Below are 19,225 nucleotides of genomic sequence, written 5' to 3'. Positions count from 1 at the left end.
TGTGTATACATAACATCGGGCAATATATGTGTATATACATATTGCTCGATGCTGTTTCGAACTGATTTGTCAATTATACATCACAGTGAAAGAACTCCGATGGTATTGTTTGCCTTGTATTGTGATACTGTGAAAACTTGTGAATACGTATAAAATGCTCTCGTAATGGCTTCCAGGAAAGAGTTATGAATCAAAAAGCAATCTGCTATATCATAGTAGATGGACTTATTTTTGTGTTAAACACCTACCATTATTATCTTTTACAGAGAAAAAAAAGAAAAAATTGGAATAAATTCATTAGAAATATTTAAAGATTGAATCTATGAAAAATACTATTTGAAATAAGTAAATACGATTTGCTTTTTTTATAATTACTACACAAAATACTTATTTCAAATAGTATCTCTATATACGCATCCTTTAAATAAATATTTCTGTTATAAATCCATTTCAATTTTTTCCCTGTACCGAAAATATTGTATATTTACTTATATATTTTGTGATTACTTATGTCAGTGCTCGCAAAGATTTGCACATTTTGGGCTGATTTCGATCCCGAGCGATCCCTATCACCGCTTGAGACTCGGCGGCCGAACTATCCAGCGCTTACGTGACGCTCTGGTTCAGGAACATAAAATTTTCTATTGTTAATTTATTCATTGTTCTTTAATAATATACTTATATCTCAATGTAGTTTTCTAATACATATTTATGTTAATAGAAATAAATTATTTAATAAAAAACATGTTTCAATAATAATTTGGCGGAAGGTGCGCTCCCAGTATATTTCTGGTACAGGGACACTTCTGAGCGTCACGTGAGCGTCAGCAGCTTAATCGCCGAGCTTCAAGCGGTGGTGAGGGTCGCTCGCCGGAATAAGCCCGAAATGTGCAATCTTTGCGAGCACTAACTTCTGTGATTAATTATGACGACTTAATTATTGAAATTAATAAGCGTCAATGTATTAACGCTTATTATTAATTATATATAATTAATAATATTAATTATATATATAATTAATTAATTAATAATAAAAATAATCGTGTTAATATATTTGTTACGGACAAAGTTTGCATAGTGGGCAATATCGGCATTGCCCAAGCTGCTTGCTATAAATACAATGTCAGCAGCATTGCACGGATACTTGCAGACTTTGCTCGTAATATATCGATTGTAACTGTAAAATAATCTGCACTAACGGTTTTTTAAAACTTATTGTGTCCAATTCCGATGTGTTTGTGACAGGTATGTCTTCATTGCTTTGTTGATTATTTAAATTTTTCAACACTTCATAATTGATTTTGGAAGATATCTTTTTTTCTTGCAACATTTTTTCAATTGCTTCGCCTAAAGGAAAAAAAAACAGCTTAATAATAATAAATAAGTTAATTAAACGAAAAATAGAAAATAGAAAATTTACCTGCAGTATTCGCAGGCATTTTATATTTTTTGGTCGTTCTTCTTCTTTTCTTTTCAGGTTTACCTTCTTCTTTTTCTTTCAAACGTTTTTCTTCCTTTTCTTTTTGTTGCACAAGATAATCAGCGTTTACTTTATTCCAAAGAGCAGATTTAGACTGCGATTCTTTTTCCGAAAGAATGTAACTGTCCAATTCCTCATCGTCGATATCATTCGCGTAGATTTCTTCAGAAGACTAAAAACAAAATCTTAATTATTTCAAATATTTAAGAGTATATCCACACAAATTTACATAGCCGCATGAAACGTATGCATAAAGAAAATTAATCATATTTCTGCTATAAAGACATATATAAAATGTGATTGGATAATTTTCTTTATGCATATGTTTATGCGGGTACAAGTTTGTGTGGATATATCCTTACATATAATGATATAATATATAATATTGCATACTCCTCTACTATCACATAAATAATAATAATAAAGATAAAAATATAATATTTAATATATTCAAAAAAATCGGAAAATGAGTCTACAAATCTATAGATTTTTAGATAAGTATACCTATACAGCACCGATTATTGCGGAAAATTTCTAGAACTGTTTCAACCTTCACATCTCATGTGCAACAATTCTGAAAGACTTCTGTAATATGTCATATGAAATATTTTAACAAAATTGTTTCTAAAATCTATCATATGCAATAAATTGAAAAACATATTTAAATAAAACAAAAAATCATCAGGATGTTAAAATCCAAATTGTTTGCTAAGTCATTTTTTTGATTAATCACGATTCAATTTAACATCATTTTGATGTTATTGTGATTTTGATCTACTTTAAGGATGTATTAGACGTACAGTCCCTGCAAAGAAAATTAAAGTTGGAAGTATGTTTAATATTTACAAAAAAACTTCCAATAAATATATTATATATATGAAAGTTGTATGAATAAGATTATATTTTTGTTTAATGACATATTTTTTGCAGTTTATTTATTTTGTTTATTTATTTTGTTATTATTTTTATTGTTAAAAATAAAAATATAAAATATTTTTAAAAAATTTACATTTTTCTTTTATAAATATTTTAAATATTCAAAATAATAATGCAAAGTTTCATTGCGATTTATTGATTAGTTACAAAGATATAGAACAAATAAATATTTTGTTTATTTACTAGATAACTAATTCATGTATCGCAATGTAATTCTACGTAAATAATCTTGAATACATAATAAATACTTAAAAAATTGAAATTTTTATCGTTTTATAATATATTTCTATAAATTTTTATTGGAACACAGATTAATAAAATACTACTATTTATTAAAATAATTTATGACCTAGATAGTAAACCGTCACCAATATTATTTTTAAAGTGATTTAGAATAATTCGTAATTTTTTCATAATTTTATTAGGTGTACAAAAAAGTTCTGAGCTTTAGATTTGATACAACCGAAATAACAATTTAAATTTTATATATCTTCCCGCCCTTTTGGGGTTTTAAAACAGTAACATTTAACCTCCTGAAATGCGATACGGTTTGGCGTTTGATGCACATAACCTCAAAAATCAGTAGTGTTCACGATGGCAATTACAAAAGAGCATATTCGATTTTCCATCCACTTCGCGTTTCATCTGAAGAAAAATGCTGCTGAAGCCACTGAAATGATTTGTGCTGCATATGGAGAGAACGCTGTAAGTCATGCAACATGCAAAAGGTGGTATCAAAAGTTTCGTCAAGGAGATTTCAGTCTTAAAGATGAATCGCGTGCTGGACGCCCTGAAAAGATTGAAACGGACGAATTGCAAGCACTGCTGGATATAAACTCTGCGCAAACTGAAAAGGAGCTTGCAGAACAGCTTGGCGTTACGCAGCAAGCCATTTCCGTACGATTACATACGATGGGAAAGGGAATTTTACAAAAAAAAGCTCAGAACTTTTTTGTACACCTAATATTATTTCAAAAATATATATAAAACATCCTTAATTGCGAAAAACTTTTATATATAAATAATGGTTGTATGGAAACTGCAGGTGTGAGTTTTTTATGTATGCTTATACATATAATATGATTAATTAATCAAAATAGTTGGCGATATAATAATTATTTTTGAGAAATACTTTAAGTTTATTTCAATAAAAATTTCTATTTTAGACCGCATATATGAGAAACACAATCAATACTAGAAAAATGTCTATTACGGTCAAAGCTGGAACTTTATTGATTTAAATAATTCAATCTTGAATTACTAATATACACTACTCGTATATACAGAAAAACGTTCAATATACACTACTCGTATATACAAAAAAAACGTTCGAACTCCTGAAAACATCGAAGCATGCGTTCACAAAATTCTAATCTGGTGCCGTAATCGGTGGCCAACAGTTGTTGAGTCACTAACATCTTGTAGGGATGGAAGTGTAGGTCTTCGTGTAGGATGCGTCGTATCGTACGTTCATTTAAATTCAAGCTAGCCGCATGCTTTCGAAGAGATCTTTGCGGGCTTTTTTGCAAAGCGATGCGTACGCGCTCGATGTTTTCAGGAGTTCGAACGTTTTTTTTGGGACCTGGTGGCTTTATTTTATTCACGACACCTTTCTGGCGAAAATTTTTAACCCACGAACGCACTGTTACTTCGGTTGGTACTGGTTTATGCGGCTGAATTGAAAAACGTTTTCGAAATGCGCGTATGGTAGTTATATAGGATTCCTGACTTTTAAAAAACATCTCGACCGCGAATGCACGGTGTTCTGTCTTCCACTCACTCATCGCGACGAACGAATACTGGAAAACGAAATGTGGCAGATCAGACTATCACGCGCTCGCGCTCCCCCTCCTCTTACTTTTTTTTTGTAGTTGCAGTAGCGATTTGAAATACTATAAGTTCCCGTGTCGCACCCTGTATGTGCTTGCATATATACTATATTGTATTCTTTTTAGCAGGGTTGAGTGTTAAGTTAAAAAGATAAAAGTTAAGTTAAAAAGTTAATTAATTTTAACTTAACTTAGTTACAATTTAGACTCTTAACTTTATAACTTTATTTAGTTATATTATATTTCATCCGTAACTATTAATTTTTTTTTTTATAACGGACGCTCGCACGGAATGCAAGAGATCCGGGTTTGACTCTCGGCCGAGGCAATATTTTTCGCAATAAGTTTATTACAATTTTTAAGATTTGAGAAAATTTGGGGGGATTATTAGAATGATTGTGTGAATCCGATAATTTCATCGGCTCTCAATTTATTTCTGAAAAATTAATTCAATTTAAATGAATGTTAGTTCAACATCTTAACACTCGGAACTGTAAGGCGCTTCGTATTTAAAGTTTGAATATTTGAGTTCCATTTTCAATCATATTATTAATTTTTTATTTAATTTTTTTGAAGTTAAGTCTCAGACATAAGTCAAATAGATGTCAGCGTAAACAGATAATAATGTAACACAGTACATCATTACGTTTTCGTTTCATACTGGCAAATAAGGCTGTAATAATCTTGTAGTTGTTTTCAATTTACACCGATTCAGATAATTCTCAATTGTGACGTCATAATTCAGTTGAACGCGTATTCCTTTTGCATTCTGACAAGTGAGAATTAACTGAGTTTTTGTTTATAATCTGTAAATCGAGACCAATCAAAGCAAACAAATAATGATGTCATTAATCTGAATATTAATACTCAGTATTAAATACTCAGCTCACTTCAGACTCAGTTCCACTTGTGTGCAAATGAAAAGCAACTTATAATTCACTGTGTATGCGCGCGCATATGAATGAGTGAGTGAGTGAGCGAGTGAGCGAGTGAGGGAGGGAGGGAGGGAGGGAGGGAGGAAGGGAGGGGAGGGAATGAGTGAGTGAGCGAGTGAGTGAGCAAGTAAATGAGAGCGGAAGTGAATAAGTGCGTGAGTGAGTGAATGAGTGCGTGCGTGAGTGAGTGAATGAGTGCGTGCGTAAGTAAGCGAGCGTATGCATAAATAAGTACAAATGTGTGAGTGAGTGCGCGCGTTACACTGTGTCATCTTATCTTTGTTACAAAACACCCAATACAATAAATCCAAAGCTTATAAAAAAAATAAGATACTGGTGTGCATTTTCTTGTAAGTATAAATGAAATACTTTATAAATAAAATTTATAATTTAACTTTGAAAAAAAGGGAAATACTTACATTTTCAAAATTATTATCTTTCTCGTTGAGTTCTTTTGAATGATCATTTGCTGATATCATAGATGCTATGTCCGGACCTGTATACAATTAAAATACATAAAATTAAAAATATGTTAATGACAAAATATAAGTAATACCATTATTTATATAAATATATGCTCACCTAATCCAGTAATAAGTGAACTATTGTTTTCATTTAAAATCACATCATGAATTTTCTCATCAGAATCATCAATATTATTCTCAACATATTGTTGGATTATGCTCAAATTACTTTCCCGAATAAATCTATCTGCATCCTCACTCTCTATAGAAAATGCTGTAAATTTATCTATACTGTAAGACAATTACTAATACAAAATCTATATAAATATGATGCAATTATAATTATCTGGATAAAACTGCAGAAAAGGGGAGCAACCGCCGATGACCTTGAGTTTGACATATGTTATCAAGGTCATCTCTGAGTGACCTTCAACAGATTTTAACCGTCGCTCGTCATTCATTAAAAAGTTATTAACAAAAAAGTTTGAAAAAATAATATTTTAAAATTTAAATTGTTAGAAAGTAGCTAAGAAATTTGCAAAGGTTAAATAATAAAGAGCATACAGCCATGACCAAGGATGTAAATAAGTTATATATCATTAAAAAGAAATTCACAACAATAAGTAGACGTTTCGGTCAAGATTTGATCTTCTTCAGTACAATAAAAATGAATACGTTAAACATTATAACTAAATACGCAAGTCAACTGATAAATGTAGTGATAGCAAGTAACAAAAAATTATTATTTCCTTACAATACAGTAGTAATCGCAACAGATCAAAGTAAATTAAAGTAACAGTTAATTGTTATCGCGCTATACGAATAAAAAGAAAATACGAAAGTTTTTTTCGTCATGATACAATTAAGAAATCTTCATTTAAAAACGACGAGCTCCACACAAAGAGACACGCAAGTACCAAGTTCTATTGTAAAAACAAAAAAATTTTTTTCAACAAGTAAATTAGATATCATCGTATTACTGTAAAAACAATCAGATTAAGAAATATACTCCTGCTTAGATTCCACCTAGAGAATTTTTTAGAAAATTTTTTAAAAAACCAACAGAACAAACTTACGCGTATCCTGAGGTGCGAAGACTCATCTGTACAACTGAACACTGTGACAAATTTAGTGAGTCATTTATAATGAGTGAATTTAAACTGCAAATAACGTCAAAAGCCAAAAACGCTGGTCTGTTTATATTAAGAAAAGGAAAAAGAAGGGTAAGAAGAAGGGAAAGGAAGGGGAAAAGTTTAGAGTGGGGCCAGAAACTATTGTTCAAGGAGAGGGAGATAAAGATCTGGAAACCGTTCCGTATCGCTTTGTTTATTTAAATCATTTTTTTGCATCTTAATATAAATCATCTCAGATACTAATCTTTTGTAATGAGAGCGTTCCGAATCCAATATTTTTGCGTTATCCCAATCCATGACATGGTCTGTGTCAAATCTGTGATTTGAGATAACGGAGTGAGAATTAGTTGGTTTTTTAAAATCATTAATGTGTTCTTTTAAACGCGTCTTTAATTTCCTTTTCGTCTGACCGACGTACGAATAATCGCAGAGACATAACTTTTTTGTTAATAACTTTTTAATGAATGAGGAACGACACAGCTAAAACCTGTTGGAGATCACTCAGGGTCATGACCTTGACAACATACGCTAATGTCAAGGTCATCGGCGGCTGCTCTTTTCTGCAGTTTTACCAAATATTTTATGGTCAGCATCTCTTAAAATCATATTAAATTAACTTCATTCATTTACTATTATAATATTTTTATATTCTTATAGTAAAATGATGAGAGAAATCACATAATTGATAATTCTATTCTTTATATAGTGTTAAAAAATCATTCAGCATATATGATAGATAGTACATACTGATTGTGAGTAAAAAAAATCTTAATGAACATAGGTCGAAAGGTCGACTATTTCTGAGATGTAAACATTTTTTTTACGATAACATCATGAATGGCTGCGTTCAGCAGAAAAAACAACTTTGCAACTGTTGTAAAATTCTTGAATATGATTGGTTTATTTAGATCCAGTGAGGAACTAAAGATAAGAACAATCATATTAAAGAATTTTACAACAGTTGCAAAGCTGCTTCTTCTGCTGGACGCAGCCAATGATTTACTAGTCAATGGTTTCTATGTGTCGCATGCGATGTTTGCCTCAGTATTTATAAATTGCTTTCTATATCCTCATTCAATTTCCATACATATTTCATATGCCAAGCATGTATGGAAATGAAAGGAGGACATGTGGACTACCTTCTATAAATACAGCAAATAAGAATATCAAAGTCTATAACGGCCGAAACTGTATCTTTAATGCTTTAAGTATTATAATTCAATGTGAATTTTATATATATATATATATATATAATATATATATATGTACATATATACCATATTTATAGTCATTCGAACTGTGCGCCGAATTGGTTTTTCGAACTATTAGTTTAATTGCATTTATCTCGATAGTCTTAGGACGCTCGTACGGAATACAAGAGATCCGGATTCGATTCTCGGCCGAGGTAATATTTCTTGCAATAAATTTATTTATAATTTTTCTGCATTTTAGCATCTTTCTAATATGATATTGAACATTAAAATTATTAAAATTTGCTTGTCAATTTAATTTAATTTAATTTGTGATATTATTACAGTAGTTTAATTGTGTTTATAAGTCTGGAAAATCAATTCGGCGCGCAATTCAAATGACTACAAATATGGTATATATACATGTATATATATAGTATATATATAATTTACAATTATTTAAAGTATTAGAAATCCAGCTTCGACCGTTATAGGCTTTAACATTCTTACTTATTGTGTATTAATGATTTATTATTATAGCAAATAAGCCATTCATGCTAATATACACAAAAATATTTATGTCAAAAAAGGTTGAGCTTTCGACCTATGTTCACTTACTTAATATGGTGTATACTATCTATCTATATAAATGCTGAATGGTTTTTTACCCTGTACATAAATTAAAAAATTATAAGGCGTTCAATCTGTTTATTAATAGTTATGTCCTTTACATTAATGAATCCCTTTCATTATTCTATAAACGTAGAAATACAAAAATATTTTATCCGTATCACCCGACTTTATAGTATAAACTAAATCTATTGTTAATAGAGAATGTATATTATAAAAACACAATTACCATCCTTTCGTTTTTTTACTTTTCCTACTCTATAATCTTCTAATTGTTTATCAATTTCTGCTTGCAGCTCACTTATTTCCACATCTATATTTTCTAACTAAAAAAATCAGAAATATTATTAGAATGTAAAGATATTACATGTATAAAACAGGCTTATCGGATAATAGCTCGCGAGCCTGCTGCGCTTCCCCCTCAATTCGATCGGCCGATTTCAGGAAGCCGCGCCGCCGAGCGCTTCCTCCTCCAATACGATCAGATGACCAATTTCAGGAACGGCTGTCAATCGTCGCGATGTAGGCCCTACTCTCTATAATAAACTATTGGAAACTTTTACGTTGCCAAGCAAAGAAAAAAATCGAAGTTTCCAATAGTTTACTATGAAGAGTAGAGTAGACATCACGACGACTGACAGCCGTTCCTGGAATTGGTCATCTGATTGTGTTGGAGGAGGAAGCGCTCGGCGGCGTGGCTCGTGAACAATTATCTAACAGGCCTGACATAAAATAACACAATTTTAAGCTTTCAAGCAAAAAATATTACAAATGTAAAAAAAATGATATACTTTTTGTAAACGTTCTCTATCCTTTTTACGTGCTGCTTTAAATGCTGGAGGATCTTGTTCTTCTTCTAAATCTACTGTCATAAATTCGTCTAATGTTAAGGCACTGGATGGTGTATCACCAAATTCCAGTAATCTATATATAAGAAAAATCCATCATTGAAGCATCTCATCCTTGATGTACTTGATAGTTAGAATAAAAATAAGATATTATATATAGATGTCTGAGAAAAGTGTTACTTCTCGTATGTTACATTACCTTTTACGTAGAGTAGATTCGTGTACCTTAACAATTTTTATAATATCAGCAGTTGATCTGCTAAATTCATGCAATCGCGCAGCTATTAATAAAGCTATTGCAGAAAAAAATTTAATGTATTTAATGTATACATTATAAATATACACATACACACACACACGCGCACACACACGCACGCGCACGCACGACCACACACACACACACACACACACACACACACACACACACACACACACACACACACACACACACGCACACACACGCACACACACGCACACGCACACATTCGCATAATACATTGAAATAATATATTTACCTGCGCCACATAGACCGGATGGCCTACGGCCACTATGAATACTATCTCTTTTCATTCTTTGAACGACTCTTAAAGCTGTCATAGATACGGCATGAGTTTTATCACCAAATTCAAGTTTATGCGCAAATCTCATGATATATAAACAAGGATCTAAATGAAACAAAGAATACAATCTATTTCATTCTATATATTGGGCAAAAAACTTATTTAAAGTATTTTATTTTCTCATTTAAATAACATAAGTAATATATTCTATTTTATATACATTTTAATTTTAATACAATATTTTAGTTTTAGGATAAGTTTGCTCTAATTAGCAGGGGATGCTGAAGTGATAACTTTTTTAATCCCATATTATAAAACTTTTTATTTCAAATTAAAAATGTCGATAATAGCGATTTTTAATTCATTTCTCTGATACCAAAGTCTGCGCAAACAGATTTTGAGCAGAGCCTGCTACCAATTTTTAATTGCAGAAAGGCAACAAATTGTACACAGAATTTGTATTATCTAACATCAGCAAATTATTGTCAGAAATATGACGAAGCCTGCTAGACGTGCTATGCCAGCAGATTGATAGCAAAAACTGAACAAAGGCCTGTATAACCTGACGGCAGATTGAGAGCACAACTAGAATAATTTTACTGCTGCAGCGTGCTGCGCATAAAAAGTCAGCTTTAGAGTTGAATGTAAATCATTAATCAATTGAAAATTATTTTTAACCAAATCAAGAGATTTTTTTTCCAAGATATAGGTAAGATTATGTAAAGGGCTCTCTATTGAGGATCCCTAAAAATTTTTCACAGAATTTTTCATATAATTTTTCAGAATTTCTATATAATTTTATAATTTTCTCACACTTTTTAGACAAATTTGAACACTTCTCAGAAAATCTATATTTTCTTAGAATTTTTCATATATGTTAATTATGAAATATCGTAAGATTTTTAAGATTTTTTGTAAGTATAATTTCTGATGAAATGTTATAAAATCTAAAAAATTTAAAAATATTTTTTAAAAATTATGGGATGAGAAATGTCAGAATATTTCAGAATTCACATGTATGAAAAATTCTGAGAGAAGATGTAAACTTACTAAATATTTCTGAGTATTTCTGAAAATGTTCCAATTCGTATAAAAATTATAAGAAAAATTTTCATCGGGGATACGAAAGGAATTACCTAGCTTATGCATTTTAGGTAATCCATAAGATAGTTCTTGATAAAGTTGGGTTCGTAGAGTTCAAAAAGTTATAAGCCGAATCACAGACTCATGTTTTTATATTTTTAACAATATCTTTAACTCGATAATTAATTTGTTGGACGGATTGCGTTTTGCTGTAGTATAGATGTCCGCATCAGAAAGCAAAAGTTTCAATTTTCTGGATTTCACCTTAATCAAGAGACAATAATCTAAAATCTATAATCTATAATACAATAGATGTTTTAAACGTTAAGTCATAGTAAGAAATGGATAAATCATAATTGATTATTCTCTTCACATTTGACTATAAGTCCGGATCTACAATAAATTTTTAAGCCTTAAGTCATAAGAAATTGACAAATTATGATCAATTATTTTCCTCGCAGTCGACTGTAAATGGTCAATTTCTTATGGCTTAATGCTTAAAATACGTATTGTAGATCCGGACTAATTGATAAATTTCTTACAGATTAAGGCTAAAAACCTATTATATTTTCGAGCTAATACATCATTAGTATCATAAAACAACATTTTCTACACGATATTTAAATTATTTTACGTGCCATCCCATGTGTTAGAAAATGAGAATGATTATAAGGATAAATTGCACGATTAAAGTTTTATAAGTGTAGAGTCTCTTTTTGATATTGTTAAAAATTAAATAAAGAGGATATCCGTTATGGTAAATGTTTATTATTAATTCTTTTAAAATATCATGCAGAAAGTGTTGGTTTATGATACCATGCAATCATGACTATTATCATTAGACTATTGTCTTTTTTTATTAAGATGAGATCCAAAAAATTGGAATTTTTACTTTCTGTGAGATTCGAGAAAATCACAAGCTCTCTTGACAATGAGCTTTTGAATGAAGCTTTTGAGCAGTGTACAAGGTCTGTTTAAAAAGTATCGTGAATTTTGTGTTTTTTAAAAAATTATTTATTTATTCATGAATATCTATTTTGTCCCCTTCAAAGTAATCCCCATCAGATATTATACACTTGTGTCAACGTTTTTTCCAATCCTCGAAGCACTTCAAAAAATTATTTTTTATGATCTTGTTCAGCTCCTCCTTCGATGCCGTCTTGGCTCGTGCGGCAGCTTCCATTGGGATGATTGAGCTTTGGTTTCCACGTCATAACCATAAACCCATGATTCGTCACCAGTTATGACCCTCTGAAGCAAATTTGGGTCGTCGCGGACAGAGTCCAACAGCTCCTTAGCAATGTTAATGCGATGCTGTTTTTGGTCGAAATTGAGCAATTTTGGTACGAATTTCGCGGCGACCCATCTCATGCCCAAATCATTGGTAAAAATCGAATGGCACGAGCCAATCGATATGTTTAGGTCCTCAGCAACCTCTCTAACGGTGATTCGACGATTGGCCAATATTATTTTCTTCACTTCATCAATGTTTTCGTCTGTTGTTGACGTGCTTGGGCGTCCGGCACGCTCTTCGTCGTTCACATCTTCTCGGCCCTCTGAGAACATTTTGTACCACCGATAAACGTTGCTTCGGTCCAAGGTAGCTTCACCATATGCCACAGTCAACATTCGGAATGCGTCCGCGCACTTAATTTTGTTTTTCACACAAAATTTGATACAGATTCTTTGATCCACTTTTTGGAATAGGCAAAAATCGAAGACAAAACACGTGCAAGCAAAGCAGCTGTCAAAAATTAACTGAACATTCAAAATGGCCGAACTTGTCGGCATAATTGAGAGACATGAGTACCAACATAACGCCACAAAAAATCGAAAATCGAATATACGTAACCCGCGGAAATTCAAAATTTGCGATACTTTTTGAACAGACCTCGTATACCGATTTATTGTAAAAAAATAACGTTTATTAATAGTATAATAGGAGACGGGAAGGAGGTTTTAACTCGGGAGCTCCAAGGAAAATGCGAGGCGCAGGGGATTCTTCGGAAGTGGAGTATGACGTCATGCGGAGTGGCAGTAAGACATCACAGATTTTAGGGACTACAGTCACGTACAAGACAACAAAAAACATCACAAAAAGGAAATATTGCCATGAAACAATACAAAAAATAAATGGTTAAAACAAAAATGTTACAAAGGATATTAGCCCTAATTTTTCTAAAAACAACATTATTTATTATTGTAATTATTTTAAATAAATACGACCAAGTTTCATAATTAATCGATTGAGTGCTAACGTCTGGCTGCTATCGAAATCGATGATATTGAAACGCTATGTTTTCCTCCCTTGATAAAAGAATCTCGATCGTTTATTCTTTTTTGGGAGGGGACATGACAATCGAACATGTTTACAATATAATTCAAGGTTAATAGAAGTGTAAATATAAGTGAAACTCGATAGAATTATATTTTCATAAATTTTTATAAGGCTAGAGCGTTTAGAAGCATACTCTGAAAATGAGCGTATAATGGTCTGAAAAGAGGGGGTTACAGACGAAAATAAATTCAGTCTAGAAATGTGCTAGAATATAGTACGTTGAAATCTATGAGAGCGAACTCATCTTACTGTTAGTAAATCGTTGTAAATATGGATCGAGATTTCAGTCAAGCATAGCGCGATCTGTTGAAGCAATCCCATCAAATTGCCACCTTGAAGAAGCGTTTCGCGTGGATAGAAGCAAGTATAATAAATTTATTAAACAGCTTGAAGAATGCAATCATGTCAAGTATCCACGGCTCTCCATTGGATACAGACAATCTCTAATCGCTACAATTGCACGAGGGTTCAATTAGAAAGACGATTTCTGTATTTTGGTGATAATTACGCGAACTAGCAATAACAGTGACAATAACGCGGAAAAATCTTTTGTTTAGCGAGAGATTGATGCAGCGTTTGAAAATCGAATTTTAACCAGTGCGGTAATTAACGCGGACTATATCGAGCCGCGACAATTTTTAGAAGACATCAGCAATGTAGTGCTCGAGCGAATGCAAGACATAATAGAAAGATACAACTGTATAAAAGTGAACACTATATTTAACGGCGAATTTGTGATGAGTGCCAATAAAAGTATTAATATTAAAAACTATGAACTCTTTCAAACATCGAACTTGCGTGAGTGGTACGAGAAGCATGTCATCGAACCCATGTTGACATCTCTCGAGGAGTTTCAAGAACGTGATAGTGGGTGGACGTTGTCGCGAATCATGAATCTTACAATAAACATCGATAAGTGTAATTCAATGCGCGTGGGATGTCACTTCAAAGTGCTACGAGAGATAATGACAAAAAGAGCGGTAATTAACGTGCGATCAATGGACAATGCATGCTTCGCATGATCGATGGTCGCCGCTATGTATCCAGCCGAAAGAAACGCAAATCGCAAATCTTCCTACTCACTATACGATGTGAATTTTTCTCACTATACGTGTTGAATTTCTAAAATATAAAATTTCCTATAACGTTAAAAGACGTAATAAAATTCGAAATGTTTCTACGACGTGTGCATTAACATATGATATCGAGAAACAGAAAACGCGCAGTAAAAATATCTCGCGTTGTGTTATCCTTTCGACATTTAGAACTTGAGCGCCGAGCAGTTGCAATATATACCGAAGGTACTGTTACGCGTATACGGTGACTATATCAACCATGTATGAGACAAACTTCCAGAACACGTGAAATCGGATCCGGAGGTTCGAACCTATCGTCGCTGCGACGAGATTACAATTAGTCGTGGCAGCGGACGCACCGGTCCGGACGCATCGACGGTCCGGCATCGAAGATAAAGGATGTAGCGAATATCGGCGTCGTGCGGAGGTCTAATCGAACGATAAACGCGCTTCCTTTCGAGTTACATATTCCGGGCTACCAGTTTTGCGGTCCAGGCACTCGGCTTATGAAGCGATTAGCCAGAGAGTATAAATCCGCCAGGTGTGACGTGCCGAGAACACGACATTGCGTAAGCAACGATCTCGGAGCAACCATCTCACCGATAGACACGCGGCGGACAAGGTGCTCGCTGATAAAGCGCTAGGTCGCGTCACCGCGAGAGATTCGGCTCTGAGCGAGAGAGCCGCCGCTGCTACCGTCTGGATAGCGATGAAAGCCAAGACCAAGATCAGCATGGGCATGAAACCGAAAAAGAAGACGACGAAAAAGTGGATACTACCGATGGCAAAACGAGGGGCACGTTATCGTTTCTGCCAATGTTGGGCGCGCTTGGATCTTTGATTGGCGGAGCGGCCAGCGTGGCGAAAGCGGTAAACAATAGTAAAGTCGCGCGACGTCAGCTCGAGGAGCTGCAACATCATGATCGCACGATGGAACAGGGCCGCGGACTGTATTTCGCTCTGCATAAATACGAATGCGGACAGGGTGTAGCAGCGAAGAAGAAAAAAAAACCGCCAAAGAAACGATAAAAATGACCTCAGGTGCAACTAATAACGTGCAATTGGACGTATTCGCAAGACGTATGCGTACCGCACTTTAGAGGTGTTTTCATGCGTAACGCGTGTGTGTTACCGACGAGTGGTGCGCGTCGAAACGAAAGTGGTATCGTGAATCTGGACAATGCGACGGGGCCAGGTATTCATTGGGTAGCCTACGCGAAGAGGAATGACTATGTAGTATACTTTGATAGTTTCAATAATCTTCGACCGCCCAAGAAACTAGTACGATATTTCGGAAACGGTGTTACGACGATAGAGTACAATCGCACGTCCTATCAAATGTACGATCAGAACTTCTACGGATAGATGTGATTGCGGTTTCTACGAACTGATGCACGCGAATTTAAAAAGCCCGACAATCTCAGTATTCATCGAACGCTTTTTCCGTAATGTCGTTGACACTTACGCTGAGCGGGAAGAGCAATGTCTTCACGACAAACTACTTTCCTGTCATAGAGTTGTGTGACGACGACTACGATCGGTTTGGTGATCTTTAAGGCTCATCACACGATACCGAACATGAACGAATCGAACAATAAATTTTATTTCGGCAAAGACAACGCGGAAATTACAATTTCCAAGAGTTCGTACGAAATGCGAGACATAAACAAATTTTTGAAACATGCGATTTTATGGAAACGTCCACGCAGCGACGCGCTTGAAACAGTTGACGTAGTGCGTGGTGACAATAGTAATAATAACGATGACGACGATAATGGTGAGGATGGAGAATACGGAGCATTACGGATCTAACGATATATGCGTTGTCGACTAAAACGGACGATTGCTCGATTTTCGAGAAGAGATCACTGTCAGATTGTACGTGCAATGATGATGGCGATAGCGCAAGCGTAAGATACTCATGTTGAACGGAGCGGAGTGCACGGAAGGAGATAATAACGTATTCTTTACAAGACCGGTAACATCATCGCTCGACAACGTCATTCGCTCATCCAACTGCATTAGGAAGAAGCTCAGCGCGTTGAACGTTAAATTTTCAAAATCTTTGGGGTTCACGGTACGCAACTTTCGAAATGACTGATATCTTAAACATCAAGGATGATTTGATCTTCGACGATCGCATCGTAAAGTTTGAGACTAACATGTACGTTTGCCAACACAATATTTGGATACAGCGATGAGATAAGAATACCCATACAGCAACAGGATTTATACACGTTGCCATGTGAAAGCTTTCTATATGTTGAGGGAAAACTGACGAGAAACAGAGAGGTCCAGAGTGCTACCGCAGTATTGACAAATAATTGCGTAGCGTTCATATTTGATATGAACTCAACGGTGTGGAGATTGATCGCAACAGAAACGTCGGAGTTACCAGTACCATCAAGAACTACGTGTCGCTGACATATGACAAATCTTTGATTGCGATGAACGCTGGATGGAACATTATAGATCCGATACAGCGGAAGAACACTTTAATTTTTGCGTATCGTTCAACATGCATTGAGCTTTTGCGAGGATTACAACGCGTGGTCATTAACGCTCGCCACGAGTTGATTTTGATAAAATCGTGCAACAACAACAATTGTCTGATTGGAGATCCGGCGACAGACCCAACGCTTGCATTATTCGAAGTGAAGTGCATTCGAATGCTGCACATGTTATTGAGCGAGATAAATAAGCTATCGATGCTACGAGCATTGGAAAGCGATCGTTATCTGAACATGAGTTTTTGCTCGTGAGATTTGTACAAGTATTCTCTGTTACAAAACACGACTAAACATTCAAAACGACTGCTCAGCTCGAAAAGCTTGAATAACGTGAAACTCTATCTAAATTCAGATTTTTATACGATGATTTGAATTTGGATTTTGATAAAAAGAGATATGCTATTCTGTTTGATACGTACGCGCGTTTTCGTAAAGCATATTACGGAATCGACTGCTTCGAAACGCTGCACAATGTGTTTTCGTTTGTCGAGAAAGGACTTTTTGCGGTCATTGGCTGCTTGCGACAAAACGAATCCGTCAAGAGCGCTACCATGGATGTATGCATAGAATTTGACTGTAAGAAGAATGTACCTGCAAATACTACAGCCTATTGTCTCATCACGATCGCGTGATTCAGTACAATCCGTTAACCAACGTTGTGTACAAAATCACCTAAGTGCATTCTCCGACATGCTATAAAATATACGTGTTTTGTGACGGATGGCTGTCACCTTGTAAGGAAGGCTCGCTCGCCAAGGCGGCGTGTAATCAACACTGACTCTCTTGATTGTAATAAATTAGTTTTATTATACAGTAGAGAGAGAGAGAGAGAGAGAGAGAGAGAGAGAGAGAGAGAGAGAGAGAATTCCGATTGGTTTGAAGCGGGCGGTGAACGATGCTCGTAGTAAAAGTTTGCGACACTTGAAACGTTCGGTTCGATGCGTGCACAGATAGTTCGCACTTGGTGCGACGTTAAATAATTTCGCGTTCGAAAAGAGTGCCTATGGCGAGTAGTGACGAGACCGGCAAATCTCGTCGGGAACGTTGGTAAGTCTCGCGCATTAGACGGTCTCGCGGTACGCGTATAGCGATCACGTTACGATAGCAGGCAGCGGTAATACGCAACGACAAGTTGATTCGTTCGCACTTAACTTTTGCGAATCTGCGTTAAGAGCGAGGAGCGATAGTTGATCTATATTGATCGGGATCCGATGGCGAATTGTCGATTCTCACACGGAGCGTGTGCGCGATCGACGGTTTTCTCGGTCTGCGCAAGGGGGGTCGCATGTCATTTTGTGACAAACAGCGTGATTAGCACAGGATCAAGGTATGCTCGCTGTTTTGATCGCTTTGTGTCAATGAGTTATTTGTCCGCTCCGAAAATACGAAAAGACTAACGATAATTCCGGAACAATACGATTCATCGAAATTGAGTAGTTCGCCAAAAAAATTCGCTCAAAAAATTGTTCGCCGTGACCGTACCAATGTTTGTAAATCTGCAAGGATTTATCGTTGAAAAGAAATTTATCGTGAAAGAAGTGGCAGTGTTGAGAAAAAGAGCTCTCTCACTACATTTTTACATGTCCCATGCCATGAAATTTCTTAACAAAATCCGAAAAGTATTGTGCTTCCTGAGTGCTTATCACCATGGATTGCAATGAGAAGATGAGATGATCCCGTATAGCATGGCGAAACGCCTGATTACAATGGCTGTAATTGGTGCGGAAGAGAGTGACGACAATAAGGCTCTTGTATACATTAAAAAAGGATGTGAAAAATGCGAATGGCTGGCTGGATATATTCGATAGCGGCAACTTGATCATTGAGACCTTGAATGCTGATTACGAAGATAGATTCTTTACATAATTTAGATGTAACAACTAATACTATGCGATATGTAAAACATGTTAAGAATTATGCGTTACAAAATGTATTTAAAATATACAATTAGTGATTGCAACGCCAAAAAGAACTGTATCAAGTTAAAAATAAAATAAGATATTTTTTTTAAATACATATTAAATTTCTTTTCTCTTTCTTTTCCTTATTATTAAGAATTAATTAATAATAGCTATTCAGTAGTAGTAGTAGTACGATTTAATAGATATTGAATTAGTCGGTAAGAAAGTACGCTTGGCCATTTGTATTACGTGTACAAAAAAGTTCTGAGCTTTTTTTTGTAAAATTCAATCTTTATTTAAAAACAAACGAAA

General features: G+C 34.6%; 1 protein-coding gene across 1 annotated transcript in view; it reads right to left on the bottom strand.

Moving 5' to 3' along the window:
* The window catches only part of LOC108754336 (transcription factor IIIB 90 kDa subunit), an 80,696-nt gene that overhangs the window by 13,272 nt on the left and 48,199 nt on the right, over nt 1-19,225 (bottom strand). The window contains exons 6-13 of the mRNA XM_018496567.1: nt 9,961-10,110; nt 9,645-9,738; nt 9,389-9,521; nt 8,827-8,923; nt 5,763-5,918; nt 5,600-5,676; nt 1,421-1,652; nt 1,200-1,347 (exon numbers count right to left, since the gene is read on the bottom strand). Of these exons, the coding sequence (XP_018352069.1) occupies nt 1,200-1,347; nt 1,421-1,652; nt 5,600-5,676; nt 5,763-5,918; nt 8,827-8,923; nt 9,389-9,521; nt 9,645-9,738; nt 9,961-10,110 (1,087 nt within the window). The remainder of the gene's footprint in view (nt 1-1,199; nt 1,348-1,420; nt 1,653-5,599; nt 5,677-5,762; nt 5,919-8,826; nt 8,924-9,388; nt 9,522-9,644; nt 9,739-9,960; nt 10,111-19,225) is intronic.

This window comes from Trachymyrmex septentrionalis, unplaced genomic scaffold (genome assembly GCF_001594115.1).
Source record: "Trachymyrmex septentrionalis isolate Tsep2-gDNA-1 unplaced genomic scaffold, Tsep1.0 scaffold79, whole genome shotgun sequence".
NCBI classification, from domain to species: domain Eukaryota; kingdom Metazoa; phylum Arthropoda; class Insecta; order Hymenoptera; family Formicidae; genus Trachymyrmex; species Trachymyrmex septentrionalis.
The sequence above is the reverse complement of the archived record's forward strand: the minus strand, read 5'-3'. Positions and strand labels throughout refer to the sequence as shown.